This window comes from Camelus ferus, chromosome 7 (genome assembly GCF_009834535.1).
Source record: "Camelus ferus isolate YT-003-E chromosome 7, BCGSAC_Cfer_1.0, whole genome shotgun sequence".
NCBI classification, from domain to species: Eukaryota; Metazoa; Chordata; class Mammalia; order Artiodactyla; family Camelidae; genus Camelus; species Camelus ferus.
This window is the reverse complement of record NC_045702.1, coordinates 48,178,441-48,195,165: the sequence shown is the minus strand read 5'-3', so window position 1 is coordinate 48,195,165 and position 16,725 is coordinate 48,178,441. Positions and strand designations below refer to the sequence as shown.

General features: G+C 33.2%; 1 protein-coding gene across 1 annotated transcript in view; it reads left to right on the top strand.

Annotated features, from left to right (window-relative positions):
* ABCB5 (ATP binding cassette subfamily B member 5) overlaps window positions 1–16,725 on the top strand; it is an 87,738-nt gene that overhangs the window by 40,388 nt on the left and 30,625 nt on the right. Inside the window, exons 15-19 of the mRNA XM_006181974.2 lie at window positions 2,959–3,099; window positions 5,188–5,331; window positions 6,237–6,341; window positions 6,533–6,610; window positions 10,818–10,901. Of these exons, the coding sequence (XP_006182036.2) occupies window positions 2,959–3,099; window positions 5,188–5,331; window positions 6,237–6,341; window positions 6,533–6,610; window positions 10,818–10,901 (552 nt within the window). The remainder of the gene's footprint in view (window positions 1–2,958; window positions 3,100–5,187; window positions 5,332–6,236; window positions 6,342–6,532; window positions 6,611–10,817; window positions 10,902–16,725) is intronic.

Genomic DNA, 16,725 nt, shown 5'->3' with positions numbered 1-16,725 from the left:
TTCCAGGAGGTCTTCTACAGACAACTAATCTCAACTCTTCAGTTTTTTACTTCTTCAACTATCTGATTACATGTTTGATGTCAACATTATTATTTTACAAATTAGGAAATTCAGTAAGTTATGAGCCTCCATCTCATCAGACTTAAAATTTCAAACCCTAGCTTTCTTCACAATGCTATAGTGAAGAATTTGTAAATACATCCTATAAAGAAATGATAGTTTAAAAAAATTGAAGATGTAATTTTACATTGATTTGAAAACTGCTTGATTCCAATTTTGTTTCATATTAGGCCATATTTCCTCTAAAGATAAAATATAGGTGTAATTTGTCAGTTAAATTTGCATGATTTTCATTCCATAGTATACTTAATAATTTACTAAGTTATTAAATTCAATATTTTCAAACAAATCATTGTAACAATAAAAAAACACAACTATAGTCAAACTAAACCCTATTTTGAGATTTGTAAAATCTACACTAAGATCTTTCTTTGAAGTAATACTTCTTTATTTTTTACTGTAACTAAACTAAAACTCCATTATAAGGTGTTAATAAAGAGTTTCACAATGTAAGGGAAACAAAAATGGAGTGTTTGTGGTATAAGTGTGTAAAAATTAAAAACACCTTATTCAAAATGGATTAGTACTCTCTGATTACTTAAAATAACATTCATTGTGATATAACAATATCATTTTAAATATTAATTTTTAGTGAACAACTCTGATATTCTGGATACTGTGTAATTAGCATAACATACATGATATCTACATAAATAGTAATATTTATAAAAAGCTGCACTTATTTGCCACTATGTCTGTAGTGTCCAAATGAATCAATTTATGACAATTCATGATTATCGTAAGTATTACAAAGTTAATGCTGCTAAGAAAATCAACCCCATGTTAGTAATGGGGAGACTGTGCATTTGTGAAGGTAAGGGGTATAGGGGAAATCTCTGTACCTTCTGCTCAGTTTTATTATGAACCTAAAACTGCTCTAAAAAAAATTAAGTATATTTTTTAAAAATTTTTAAAAGAAAAGAAAATCAGTACCAAAAAGCAACATAGCAGAATGGTTAAGGTTACAAGCTCTGGAGACACTTCAAGTTGAAATCCCTACTCAGCCATTTAATAGTTTTAGGACCTTGATAAGTTGTTTATTTTTTTTTTTTGATAAGTTGTTTAAATTGTCTGTGCCTCAATTTTCTAATCTCTAGCATGGGAAAAATAATAGTAACCTATTAATGAATTACAATGAGTATTAAGTGAGTTCATTCATGTAAAGTGCTTAGAATTATTGTTGGCATAAAAAATGTTATTATATTACTATTTTTAACATTAGCATTTGTTATCTAATCAAACTTTTCAGAAAAGTTCAAACCATGATTATAAACTATAATCATGTATAGACTAATGTTGTAAAATTATCTATCTAGAATGTACAATTACTTATAAACATAGTGAGTCTGCAAGTTTCCTCTAGTGAGTTTCCATGTAAAAATGGAATAAAAACAGGTAGAGATATATACATACCAAAACTTCTCATCATTGTTCCTTTGTCTAGGAGCCTTCTCAGGTCTTTGACCTGTTAAAGCACCTCTTTAGAAAAATTTATTATGAGAAGAAATCAAATTTTATTTTAAACTTGCCACAAAGTAAGTAGCTCCTGGGGGAAAAAAAAGCCAAATAAAAGATTTCCTTCTTGTTAGAGAAATTCATAGGGAAAAAAAGAAAGTGATAGCATAAAAGAATGTCTGATTAAAGATGTTAGGATAGTATAAGGCTGGTTAAAGTTCATGGGACTTTGAAATGACTGATTAGCAGTTGTTAATCTTAAAGAATCCCAGTTTCCCTGGGAAGCCTTCAGTGTGCATATTCTCCTTTGCACCTTAATCTAAGTTTGTCCATCTCCTCACTTCATTCTGATCTGGGCCCCCATCATCCTAACTAGGCTCTTCATTTCTGTCTTTACCTCTCCTCCCATCTCTTCATGAGGAAGTCACAGTTTACTCACAACACATTCAGATAAGCAGACATGTAAATCGGTTATATCACTAAAATTGGTCTCATTTCTTGGAGGAGCAAGAAAAACAAAAACTAACTTAGAGCAATCTGGTTTAGAATTAGAACCTCATTCTATCCTGTGATTTAAATAGTCTTTAAGATTCACTTGATGTCTTTGGCATTTCTTATTATTTTGGAGCTGGTCCCACCAATTTTTCTTTTTGATCAGTTTGAAATGAGCAGAGGTGGCAGGCCTGGAAAATGTTACTGTCTCCTAAGATCTTTCTCAGGCCCAGGACCAGCCTCACATTTAAGTGCTAGCTACATGTTATAAATTTACAAGCTCCAGAAAAGGCTAGGAAGAAGGGGTCAGAGACAGTATATTTGAGTCATCTTCCTCCAAAACTCCTTTTACTAAGACCTGTTCTTGCTAATAGAATAACTGATTTAGATTAAGACATTGTTTTCTCCCGTTAATTATACAGGTATTTGGAAAAAAAGGCATAGTACGATATTGTCACTCACTAACATTATAGGATGAGTTGGACTTACTAGATATCTATCATCCTGAAAACTTCAGCAAGAACTGCACAAGAATCACCACTTTTTTTTTAATTGCGTTTTAGTCAGTTTACAATGTTGTGTCATTTTCCAGTGTAGAGCACAATTTTTCAGTTATACATGTACATACATATATGCATTGTCTCATTCTTTTTCGCTGTGAGCTGCCACAAGATCTTGTATATATTTCCCTGTGCTATACAGTATAATCTTGTTTATCTATTCTACATATGCCTGTCAGTATCTACAGATTTCGAACTCCCAGTCTGTCCCTTCCCATCGCCATCCCCCATGAAGAATACACCACTTTCAATAACAGAGGCATGCTTAATAAAGTTCCTTTGAATTTTTAAGGCATTATTCTGGTGGTAACATGTATATTCTTCATTTAAGGATATTAAAAAAGCTGATGAAGAGATGGAAACAATGGCATATTCTACTGAAAAAAATACCAGTTCAATTCCTCTGTGCTCTATGAATAGCATCAAGTCAGACTTTGCTGATAAGTCTGAGGAATCCATCCAATGTAAAGAGGTAATGGTTCAACTGAGAACAAGTTTTGCCCACATGTTCTCCAGTGAATTTTGATACAATCCTTACAATATTTAGAATTTATTAAATGTAAAATGTTATTATAGCACTAGTTTATAGAATATAAGTCTTTCCTGAACTTTACTCTAACATCATTGTGACAGATGAAAAAAGTATATACTGTATGTTTCCATTTATATAGAACTCTAGAAAATGCAGAACAATCTATAGTGACAGAAAACATATCAGTTGTTATAGGGGAAGAGCACTGGCAGCTGAGTGGCATGGGAGAAAGGGATTATATAAGGCAGGAGAAAACTTACAGGGATAGTGGATATGTTCATTACATTGACTGTGGTAGGGGAAGGGTGTAGCCCAAGTGGTAGAGTGCATGCTTTGCATTCACAAGGTCCTGGGTTCAATCTCAGTGCCTCCTCTGAAAAATAAATAAGTAAACCTAATTACCTCCCCCCAGAACCATTATGTTGACTGTGGTGCTGGTTTCTTAAGTATGCAGTTGTGTCTAAACTTGTCAAGTTGTACATTTTAAATATGTGCAGCTTGTTGTATGAAAGATTAAGTTTTAAATTTTAAGCTCTTTCCTATCTCTTTACAAAATACCTATAATTTCATGTATAATTTATGTCCCATTCTCTTAAAACATGCTATATAACCTGTAGCATATTTAGGTAGCACAGATTTTTCATGATTTTACTAAACTTTTTCATTTTGTTACTGTCTTATTTCATTTTATTCTTTTCTACCTTGATAACATTGTTTTAAGTACTACCCATTTTTTTCAATCTGTTGTGTACTTTTAGAGGCAAAAGTATAAATTATTCTATAGAATCAAGATAGCCCTCCAACATGTACTGGCTCTACATGTGATTTCCTGGCATTGTGTCCTGGGACATATTAAGCCTAGTTTCATTACAAATTGAGCTAATTTTGTAAAGAATTTGACAAAAAAGAAAATCTGTGTTCAGTGCTCCATGAAGAGTTGGAATGGAACTTTTAAAAATTAAAATTTAAAATTTAAAATATATATATTCTGTGGGACAGTCACTTAACTGAAAAGTGAGGCTGTTTATGAGGGTGATCTTCAGAAAACTTTAAAAACTAAGATAATAGATAGTCAAATTATTAAATAACCCAATGTAATTTCAGCTTAGCCATTCTGAAAATAAACTTCAAGGACTTTGAATTTTAAAAGTTCTATTGTTTAAACAATAGAGCTTACATTATACTTGCCATACTAAGATTAAACCAAGAATTATAAACTACTTTCTAGTCTCTTCTGAGGACTTTCTTGGGTTATCAAGTTCATAAATGTTATTACTTCAAGAGTGAATGACATGAGTAAGTTTTAACATATGAAATGCCTAAAAGTTTGCTATCTACCTTTATATTCAAAATAATTACTCATCATAAAGCTATTCACAAGATTTTTTTTAAGTTTCTGAAATAAATTCCCTGCATATTCCAGACAAGAGCGAGGAGAGATCATTACTGTGTTATTTGTCCTCTGATCATCATGACTGCTACCTGCCCATGGCATCCTCCAAGGATTCCAGGAAGGGCTGGCAGATATCAGAGCTTCTTGCAATGTTCATTCTTTGTATAAGACCTGATATTTTGTGTAACATTATCCTTCCTCTAATAGCATCAGCAACAACTAACATTATTGGGTACTTATTTTTGCAAACACTGACTTAATAATTCTGAAAACAATCCTATAAGATAGGAATTTTTATCTTCCTTGGAAACTCAGAAAGATGAGTAAACTGAGGCTTAGTGATTATAAGCATACTCTGATATTGTGGCATTTTACTTATAAATGGGAACTCCCAAACCAGCTTTTAACCAAGATGTTAAAAAAATGTTTCCATAAATTAGTCACAGAAGTGCAAAACTCAAGCTTAAAATGTGACTAAAACTTTTACCTTCTGTCTCTGCTTAGTTTCTACCTAGATTTTGTCCTATGCTAGAGCATGATATTCCATCTTAGATCTATTCAATACTGGCTAACTTCTCCATTAGGTTCCATTATGCTCTCAAACTGGGGTTCTAACCAAGATTTTTTATTTATAGACAAGTCTTCCTGAAGTTTCTCTATTAAAAATTTTTAAATTAAACAAACCTGAATGGTCTTCTGTGGTTCTGGGGACATTGGCTTCTATTCTAAATGGAACTGTTCATCCAGTATTTTCTATCATCTTTGCAAAAATCGTAACTGTAAGTAAAACTAACCTGATAATCTCTTTAACAAATTTAAAGTGTAACCTGAGAGAACAGGTCTGTTGTACTTTGACCCAGCAAGGGGAAAATTGGAACATGTAGTGTGTCACCCCTAGTGTGGAATCCACGATAGAAAGGTTAACTAATGTTCTCAGGGGATAAGCCACCCTCTATTGTGAAGTGTTTGTCTGGGCCTTGTTGACTGGGCAATCAGTAAAGAAATTGCTTTGTTTTCTAATTTTGACTCTAGTGCTGTATCAGCATTCTAAAGCACTGAAGCAATAAAATAGACAAATACAACTACTCTTCTTTCAACCGGTTTGAACAATGGCCATTTTTTATTACCAGTCAACTCAGAGGAAATAACAAGAGTTTGGGATTGTTCTGGGAGACCTAGGAGAGTTGACGGATTCAGTGATCTTATTAGAGCCATGTTGTCTTCAGTCTCCTGGACTGTTACTACACTGTGTCAGCATAGATGTCAATATATGTATAATTATTAATTTTAGAAACAATTTCCAGGGACATGTTTAAAGGTCTCATACTGCAGGTAGTACTTTAATAGAGGAATATTAAGAAACCTGAGTTATTAGAAGTTATTAGAAATAATAATTCAATTAGAAAACTAATTTCAGTTTCTTTTAAAATATACTGAGTTAGAGGACTCATTTGTCTGATGCCGTATTTATATAGCTTAAGTGAGAAAATTAGCAGTGAGGGTTTTTTTGTGTGTGATGAATGTAGAGGATAGAACGAATAATGGTGCATTTTTTCCCAGAAATGTGTGCAAATTATTATGTTGAAATTTATTTTTAAAATCCTGCTGGATAGACGTTTTAGTGTTTTCACTTTCTTTTATGTTTTTCCTCCAACCACCTGATAAAAAATCTGTTCTTTTCCAGATGTTTGAAAATGATGATAAAACCACATTAAAACATGATGCAGAAATATATTCCATTATATTTGTCATTTTGGGTGTTATTTGCTTTGTCAGTTATTTCATTCAGGTAAGCTTTTAATGAATTAAACAAATTTGTACATGATTACTTTTTTATGTCATCCTATTTAAGTTAAAAATAGTAACTAATTATAATGACTAAACAAAATATAAATAAGTAAATGTAGTATCCAAATGTTACAAAGAGATAGAGAAGAGAGTTAAGAATAAATGTAGGTTTTTTGTTTGTTTGTTTTCCAGGGATTGTTTTATGGCAGAGCAGGGGAAATTTTAACCATGAGATTAAGACACTTGGCATTTAAAGCCATGTTATATCAGGTCAGTATTTAGTTGATTTTTTTCTAATTTTGTTTGAAATGTGTTTTTAAATATTCTAGCTTTTAGTTTTTCTTCAAGTCGATTTCTTGACATAATCTTTCCTTTGATCATATAAAAGCATTCTTTCTGTGTCCCAAGCAGCATCTGACGTCAGAATTCTTGTAGTATATTTTTCTAGTAGAAGCAAGTCCAAAATTGTTATGTTCAAAAATGCAACTGATAGAAAATAGGATTTAGAGTCCACTCCTTGTCGCTTGCATTTATCTTTACAAATCTTTCTATTAATGTATAATGTAGTGTTCTAGGATCAGAATGGAGGACTAATTAAATCTAAAAGGGAGAGTTAAGAGCTACGGTATCTTGAGGAACATGTTTTAAAAGGAGGAGTTAATTTCTGTAGTTCTTATCCATGTGCACAGCTTAAGTGTTTTCACTGCACACTTCTTAAAGCAACCAATCTCTCTGCTCTCATCAGAAGAGTCTTGAATTCAGGTAACATCAGTCTAGCTGGCAGGTTGGCCTGCCACACACAGATAAACATTCACACCTGTGAAATAACTAAAGCTAGGTGGATCAAATAGTAACCTGGAAAAGTAAGTCTTGGGGGCAAATGGCAGGAATGTCTCAGGTTGGTACCTCTAAAATTCCTTCAGGAGGCTGAGGTATATTGGGTTACCCTGAAAGCCAGTAATCATTTGGAGCCCTTTGCCACACTTTCTGTCATCAGAACTCACCGTGTAGGAGCAAATAGATTCCCGCCAGGGTCATTTCTTTTCAAAAATAGTTACTGTCACTCCAGCCCAGTCGTCAAAACCAGTTTTTACATCTTGTGACTTTTAGCAGTAGTGTTCAAAGGACTGCTGAGTAACAAAACTCCTCTGCCTTTGTGCTCTTAGGGAACTACAAGATACAAAATGAAGCAAATGGGAGGTTTCCCCTAGCAACTTGATGCTCTGAAGCATTTGATGACTAACACCTTCTCTCAAAAAGGTCCTATCAGAGACACTCCTTAATCCAGAAAAACAAAAATCTACTTGAGGGATCATAAAATTATTTAATATTTGCACATCTCATCTTGCTCACATTAAACTTGTACTTTAGTTTTCTTTTTTATTTATGAACACTTTATATCTTTACCTCAAACCTTTGATGAAATAAAGTGGAACTTTAATTAACTAATATTATATTTCATGCTTGTTGACACTTTCTGCTCATTTTTTTAATGTACTTGTATTTTTCCACATTCAGTGAAATTTATTTTCAATTCCAGAAACTTCTGAAAATGTTCCCTAGGTGTTTTAAATGGAAGAGTATAAACTAACTTTTCCAAGCATCACTTTGAACTTCCTTTCTAGAGGTTCACAGGATGCTTTGGTGGAGGAGTCTCAAGTTCACAAGCCATTTTAACCAGTGGATATTGTTAATCCAATATCCTAATGGTTGATTCTGGACACTAATCCTCTGCCTAGCATTAGCCATGTGAACACCAGACAGTAATGTTCCTGGATAAAGTAACTTCTGCCCCTAAGAATACACCAATCTGTAAGCCATAAACTCTGGTTCTTCAAAACACATGCACACACAAAAACATACAGAGAGAAACTCTGCTATTCAGCAGATATTATTAAATTGTCCCATAAATCCAACTTAGCCCCTTTCAACTTGTCATTTGTTTTCCCCCTTCATTCTTCAGCATTCTTCTTGCTTCCTTGCTTTTTTAATTGGAAGAAAAGAAAAGAGTTATATATTTGACCTTTTCTTCATAAATACCTTACCAATTTCACTCCTTTCTCTAGTAAGGGAAGTTCCTAATGTGCAGTTTTGCCTAACTCTTACTACCTGGTTTTTTCCCTAAGATAAGATTTTTTAAGGCTTAGAAAACATGCCGAGACTTGCAGTGCTTTTTATAACCATTTTGAAACCTCATTTGAGGTAGAGGTATTTAAGGAATCAGGTGTGGTCTTTTTGTAGGTATAAAATCTATATTTTATTTGATTACTTGAGATCCTTCCAGTTGAAAAGAATGTTCTAATTGTTGCTGACTTCAGTCGTTGTAAATAATCCATTGCTTATTGTGTTTCAAAGCTTAATTTATATTTCTTAGTGATAAATATTGTCTTGTAGATCTGTTCAGTTTTTTTAAGACATGAAGTTTATTTTTGCCTGTTTCTGTCTAAATTGGGTTGGCTAGGGCTTCTGGGTTGGGGGGAGAAGGTCTTCTAATCATAAGTTGTGATCACTAAGAGATCTCAAGAAGCTATTTCCAAGAAGCTATTTCCAAAAGGATTCAAGGTAACAAGTCCTGAATCAGGAGAAACAAGTAATGAAACTCAACTATAATGCTTCAGTTAAATGGGAGGCAGAACAGGATAGTTGATTAAAAACTCTGGCATTTGGTTGCCTGGGTTCAAACTTTGGCCTCAGTACTTGCCAGCTGTGGTGTTGGGCAAGTTACTTAATCTTTCAATACTTCAGTTTCCTCATTTATAAAAATATGGATAATCATATTATCTACCTCATAGAGTTGTTGTGATGATAAAATGCGAAAAGTCATACCAAGCACTTAATCATAGTGCTACTGTAATTTTTTACTTCTAATGGAATCATTGGCAGGAAAAAAATGCGTTTACTAGTATCAAAAAAAAAAAAAAAACCCTGATAGCCTTACTTATAATCATTTTACCACCAGGAAGAGAAGAAGCAAGCTAATTTTAACTTAATACCAGCTACATTCCAGAAACTCTGTCAAGTGTTTTAGCACATAATGTCTATGCTGGAAAACAATTCCTAGAGTACATAATTGCTGGCTTGTTCAAAAGCAAGTTTGGATATCTTGCTGACTGAACATCAGATAATGACTAAGACTAGTCACATATGTATCCTTCGCCTTGTGTATTATAGCAAGTTACTATAGAATTAGGAATGTAATATTCAATACTAAATTCTTTTCTATACTTTTACTTGATATTATGTCTAAAAATTGTTTGTATTCCATGTCATGTGGAAATATAGAAATATTTAGAAAATGTATCTTTTTTTGAGTGTATGATATGAAAACAGGTAATGTCTTCCATATCAAGAGTGCTGTAGTTATTATCATTGCTGATACGTGTTCCAGATATGTTAGGCTCTTGACTGGGGTTGTGTTTTCAAAGTGGCTACTGTGTTATGCAGATCATGATCTCTATAAAAAGTCCTTCAGGCATTTAGGACCCTAAACTCTTTGGGACACTTTCCCAGTGCAGAGCTTTATGGAGTACTGCTGTCATGCTGGGGTTGTACTCCCCCTAGCCACATTCCTCCATGGGAGCTTTCTTCTCACAGGACTGCATGATTAATTTACAGCTTTTTATCTATTCTGCTTTTGTTTCTCTAGTTGGCAGAGGCTTGAAACCTGGGCATCATCAGTACCATGGCTTTATGCTCTTCATTCACTAAAAATAAGTCATTTTTCAGAGACAGTCTCCACATAGTTTTAATCCACAAGAGATATAAGTGGTTTGAGTGCATGGGAGGAAACATTCAATAGCTAATAAAAGGAAATCAGAATTCCTTGGGTTGAGAAGTGCTAAGAAGTGCTGTCTCTATTTGCTGTTGAAAATGAAATTGGTTATAAAAGTATGCTTTTATTGCTTGTATTTTTGACCTGTCTCTTTCTTCAAACTGCATGCTTTTTGACTGTAGATGTTTTACAGCAGACTTTTTTCCTTTTTAGCTTCTCACAATGTCCAGTGCTTATAAGATCTAGGGGGTAATATGAAGTGTCAGGGAAAATCTTGCCTATCTAGGTGCTAAAGAGAAGGAAATAGACTTTTTTAAAAATCATTTATCATTTTAGAGAGAAAGGTTTGGAAATATTTCTGAACTGTGTCTTGTATTACCTTACTTTTTAAATAGAGTCTGCTCTCCACAAATTAATTGTGGAATAAAATTACAAATTACTTGCTAGTTGAAAAAGACCATTTTAAGCACTGATTATTATACAATTTTGTAGCATGGTATTGAGTCCAAGCTGTTGGGCTTAAGTTTTTCCATTTGTATCTAAATACTGATCTTTTTAAAGTAAGAAACAAAAGTTATTTGATCCATAGTATTGACAAGAAATGAATGCCTGTGAGTGAGGAGGCCTTCTGAGTTAATACAGCAAAATAACAAGTCAGGGAAGAATCTTTTTGATAACCATATGTTAATTCCCTTTTTTCTCTAGGATATTTCCTGGTTTGATGATAAGGAAAACAGCCCAGGAGCCTTAACAACAATATTAGCCATAGATATAGCACAAATTCAAGGAGTATGTATATTGCTTTTATTTTTAAATAGCTTATGTATATGGTGTACGTGCATGCACATACACACATTAAGGATACCAGGTAAGTCTCAGGACTGACAAGGAGCTCTCAATGAAAGATAGAAGGAAGCCTTTCAGTTCTGGATAATTTTAATCAAAAATAAAGGAGATTCAGAGCCTGTAATAGGATAATCAGAGGACTAAAGAAGATACCAAGAGTGAATTAGAGAAAACAGCTCAGAATTAAATAGTAAGACAAGAAAAAATAACAACATGAAAGCACACACACATAACTTAAGTTTTAATAAAAGAGGGAAGTTTAGTTTTTCCTTCCCCCAGAAAATAGGATTTTTTTAAACATAAGGCCTAGCAAGTTAAATTCATATGTACATCTGGAAATGATTCTGTGCTAGTTGTTATACAGATCAAGTTAAAAAGATATGTGTGATTATGTCTGATCACATTGTGTGTAAATAAAAAGCATGTTTATGTACCATATTCAAAATCAGTGACAGAATGTATGTCAAAGTGATGCTTAAATAAGTATAGGGAGTAAGGTTGTATGGAAGAAATAAAGAGTAATTTATTAATTTTCTTCCAATTATTTTAATAAAATTAACCTTTATATCACAAGGGAGATTTCAACTATGATTGAGAAAAGGAGTATAAAACAAGATTTCCCACTTTTAACTTAAGTGAGAATTTTTTTATCTCCTTGTTAAAATAAGAACTCTAGCAGAGTTGTAGACTTTCCCTTTTCTTTATCATGCATGTGGGAGGAAAGGAAAGTCAATGATGTACCTCTGAATAACAGAAAAGTCTTGAAAGTATTTTTTTCTGTTTAGAAATACCAAAATGTTGATTATAGCATTGCTACCAAAAAACAATGGTCAACTAAAACAGCTCTTCAAGATTGTATTTTCTTTTGGAAACTATTCCCACAGGACATGGCCACTATTCTAACTTTTGTAACTTTTGCAAGACCTCTTTGTTCAATACCTACATGCAAGGATATATTTATATTACCAGAGAATAAAACAAGTAGGTTACAGTTTTGAATATTCACATGCTTCGATATTGGTATGGAAAACTAATTTTATGATGTAGAAAGAGCTCCAGAGGAAAGGGGGCATCATCATCATCATCTCTTCCTGAAACTCTTTTTGAAATTTTGAAAACAAGGCTCTAAATTTCATTAGGCAGTATTTAAATTTTAAAGTAGGCTGAGGAGCTCTATTTTATTGGTATAGGTGAAAAAAATGATGGATAGAATTTCAGCTAATAGTTAAGTAATGAGCATAGCATTAATCTTCCATATCACAGTAGAATTATCTCAATGACAACATCTGTGTTTAGAAATTCCAGGGTTCACTACTTTGGGCAGAAATATCAATCCCTATAATTCCCTTTGAATCTCCATTCCACAAAACTTACTTTTTTTTCCCTTTGCTGTGTGAATGTTTTTGCTTTACTACCTATCATCATTAAGATCTTTTAAAAATCCTGTGACATAGGTATTCTTAGTAGCAGCTCTGCATTATATGTGAGACATCTCTTTTAGCAAGTATTTACTTCAACCAAAAGAACAAATTAATACTAAACATCATCACTCTCCTAACTTTCATTAGTTGTTTCTAATAAATAGCATTGTCTCTCATTGAGAGAAATTACTGAGAATTTTTGTCAGTGTGATTCTTTGTAAGTATCTTACTAATACCACTGGTTGATCATTTGAAAATTTCCTTTTGCAATTAGTAAATGTTGGTCTCATGATAACATCTGGACAAGTCAAATCATTTTCATTAAATGAGAACTAGTAGCTAAAGACTAAATGGGTAGCACGCTGATGGCAAATTTTAAATTGCAGAATTTAAAAAGCAAAACAACCAGAGAAGGATTCCAAGAATGAGACTGTATCTACCAGCATGTAATTCATATAAACCCTTGCTTTGCCATATATAGGCAGATTCATATCTAACTTGAATGGATACTCTTTCAATCAAAGGAAGAATTATTTACCAATCCTATTTGTCCACTATTTCTTGTCTCACAAAGACAAACTGCACTAGAGATGAATCAAGAAACAAAAATTCAGGATCATGTTTCCTATCATATCAACCTAAGTAAGACATATTCTATCTCAGTTTCTTCATCATGTTATTTCAGTTAAATGTTATTTTATCAAATGTATTAGGGTGGCTGTTCATAAAATAGCTCATTAATAATGATAAATACTACTTTGAAGCCTTTACTAATGACCAAAAATGTAAGCTCCTGGCTGTTTTTAGGCATTCTAATACTCTGAGAGTCATGAGAAAAACATGTTAGTGAAATAAAGTTATGGGACAAAATGATTCCTGAAATAGTTGATTGAATACAGCCAATTTAATTGATTTTTTTCAAACCAAGATAATGACTTACTGCCAGTACATCTGTCAACAGACTGTTTTTTGCATAATATGTAGTTTTATTAAATGTGTAAGACCATTTTAGATTCTTTGGGAGACTAAAGTCCCTAAAATTACAAGGTATTTCTGCATATTTTAGCAACCCCTTTTTATCATTCAAAAGTCTTACCTCACTTTTGTCCACAAGAAAGTGTGTTATTGATACCACAGTGTACACTTGCTATACCACTGACAGACACAATGTTAGTTCTAAGAATTCTTCTCATCAGAACTATAGTTACATTGCCCCAAGAAATAAAAATTTTGTTTATTAATACAGAAAGCCCAGTAGACTGATTAGATAGAACTAGGATAGCATTACCTGGACAGTGGTGACCTCACTTCTTCATTTAACTTTTCGGCATGGATAGTATATAAAATATCTTACCGTTACTTATGAGTTAGACAGTGTGAGTAATCATTGAAGTCACTTTACTACCACAGTATAAGGTTAGCATATAATTGCTGTTTTGCCTTACAATTTTAGGTTGAATTCATTAGGAGACATTATGAAGTCTACAGCAAAAGCTAATATCCAAAACCATAGTGGTTAAAGATGGTGGTTCTTGTAAAGGAAAATTTCAATCTCAGCCCTGAACTCAAAACATTGAAGTAAAACTTTACCACTACTAAACCCTCAAACTATTGTGTGGGAAGACAAATAAAGATATTCAGTTTCCACTTTTGAAAAAAACAGAAATAAATATGGTTAAGTCAATATGAGCAAATAAACTTCACCATTGAATACACTAGTCCAATAATGTCTGGTAAATTTTTTTATTTTCCACAAAATACTAATGAATAATACAATGAAAAACAATAAGCTTTAAACACCTTACATTTTCAGAAACTTTGTAAATTTGCCCAACTAAGCCTTTTTTTCTTCTACAGATATTTTTACCACCATGAGCTGTAATACATCTTAGCAGATGACACTTCAGTTTGTACTCACACAGTTTTTTTTTTTTCAACTTCTTTGAAAATATTCTCACCTGTAGTTCCACATGGACTATTCACAGCAGCTAATTTTTCAGTCACTTCAAACTCAGCATTGATTCCTCAAAAAACCAACAATATTGAGCAGTATCAATAACATATGTCAACCTATCAAGAGCCAGGGAAAACTACTCAAAATGATCTGTCTTGGTTTTTAATTGATGACTGATGTTGCTGTCAGTGTTCTCAAATTTTTGAACAACTGTTCTCATCAGAAGGCTAATTGTCTGAGTTCATGCTCTCTGAACACATTTCTCCCACTATTGCAATCAAACACGATTTAATTAACTCACTATCTGTAAGTGACTTTCTTTGCTTAGCTAATAAATGAGCCACTCAGAAACTTTCTTTAGTTTGTCTCATTTTCACTTTTAAGTTTTACGAAGAAATTCTGCTAAGATGAATTTTCCATTTAAAATTTTCTAATTTCCATGAATATTACTTTCCTGTGAATTAGAAATTTTGTGATGAGTGCTTAGTCTGGTAATGTTGACCTGTTTTGTATATTTTTAGGACTATATAGTATCATGGCATAATGAACACAACACTGTGGCATCTAAGTAGAACACAACGTGATCCGTAGTCCACTGTGCCTTAAAAGCAGGACATTCAAAGTGCACTTTTCTCTTCCTTTCTTGTCTGTAGATGAGGGACATGCAATGGTAATGTTTGAAACTAAGATAAAATGTCACAGTATAGCAATACACGTGGCACTTAACATGCGACTAAATTATAATCGCATCACAGATTTGTAGCATGCTGAGCAGCAGTACAGAGTGAGGAGAATGGCATATATGGTTTCTCTAGCAACTTCTCAACTCTCATTATAGTGCTAAGACAGCCATAGACAATAGGTAAACAAAAGAATTGGCTGTGTTCCAATAAAACTTTATGGACACTGAAATTTTCATTTGTAGAATTTTAATGTAGGTCTTTTTTATCTTCCTTATCTCTTAACTTTTTGAATATATGTTATATAATGACAATATCTTTTAATGTCATTATCTGCTAAGTCTAACATTTGTGTCAGTTCTGGATCAGTTTCAGTTGATTGACTTTTATGCTCGTTATGGGTCCTATTTTGCTGCTTTTTGGCATACCTGGTAATTTTTGACTGGATGCCACATATTGTGAATTTAATATTTTGGGGTACTGGATATTCTTGTATTTCTATAAATGCTCTTTTTTTGTTCTGTGATGTAGTTAAGTTACCTGGGAACAGTTTGATCCTTTGGGGGTCTTGATTTTCAGATTTATTAAGCAGGACTGGAGCCTACTACCAAGGGAATTCCCTTCTATATACTCTACCCAATGCCCAGTGAATCATGAGGTTATCCAGTCAGTCTCATATGGCCAAGCATTATTCCTGGCCCTCACTCATGCATTGCTCACTGGAACTCAAGGAGGACTCTCTGCAGATATCCAGATTTCTCTTTCTGTGTACCCCTCTCGTCTCCATATTACATGCTGCAAACTCTAGCTTACTTGTGCTCTCCAGACTCTCAGCTTTGTTTATTCAACTTATGGAGTCTGCTGGGCTCTGTCTGAGTTCACTCTTCCTACTCTGCAGCCGGAATGCTCTTTCAAGGGGTAAGCTGGGGAAAAGATGGTACCCACCTTATTTGCTTCCCATTTCTGCCCTTGGTTGCAGTATCTTGAAAAATATTGGTTCATGTATTTTGTCTGTTTTTTGTTTGTTTCAGATGGGAGGACAAATCTATTCCCTTTCTTCATATTAACCAAAAGCAGAAATCCTGCCATATAGAATTTTATTTCTATAATTGCATACTGAGCTTCTTTTCATTTATTTTCTTATGGTAGCCATTCCTCTGGAATTTTCGTATCAAAGTTGTGTTCCCCACATTTAGCATAGTACCTTAGACATAGTAGATACTCCATAAATAATTGTTATCTTAAGAATTATTTAATTATGCTTTCCGCTCTTAATTTCCAAGAAAAAAATTCTATCTTTGTGCATGTTGCTAAAGAATCTAAGGAAGTTAATCAAATTTTCTCTGACTCCAGTTCTAAATTCTTTCTAAAAGTACATTATTCCTTTAGGTCTTTAAGATCATTTTTTATTTTCCTTTAGTTCTTGTAGTATTTTTCAAGACCAAATATCTGTTGTTTTCTGTTAGTTCTTCCTAAAACAGGAAAATACATATTCAGATCCTTCTTATCCTATTACCATCACCAAAAGGCAGAGTTTGTGGCCTGCCTTGGCTGCATTGACTGAAGAGTTCAGTAAGTTTCCAGTAGCTTAAGCTAAATTGCCATATAGAAAGTTATATGATCATATTTTAGCAGATTAGTACAAGAGTGAGTAACTCAAGCTTATCGAATAAGCAATGTTATGCAAGTGCAAGTCACTTTGTAGAAAGTTC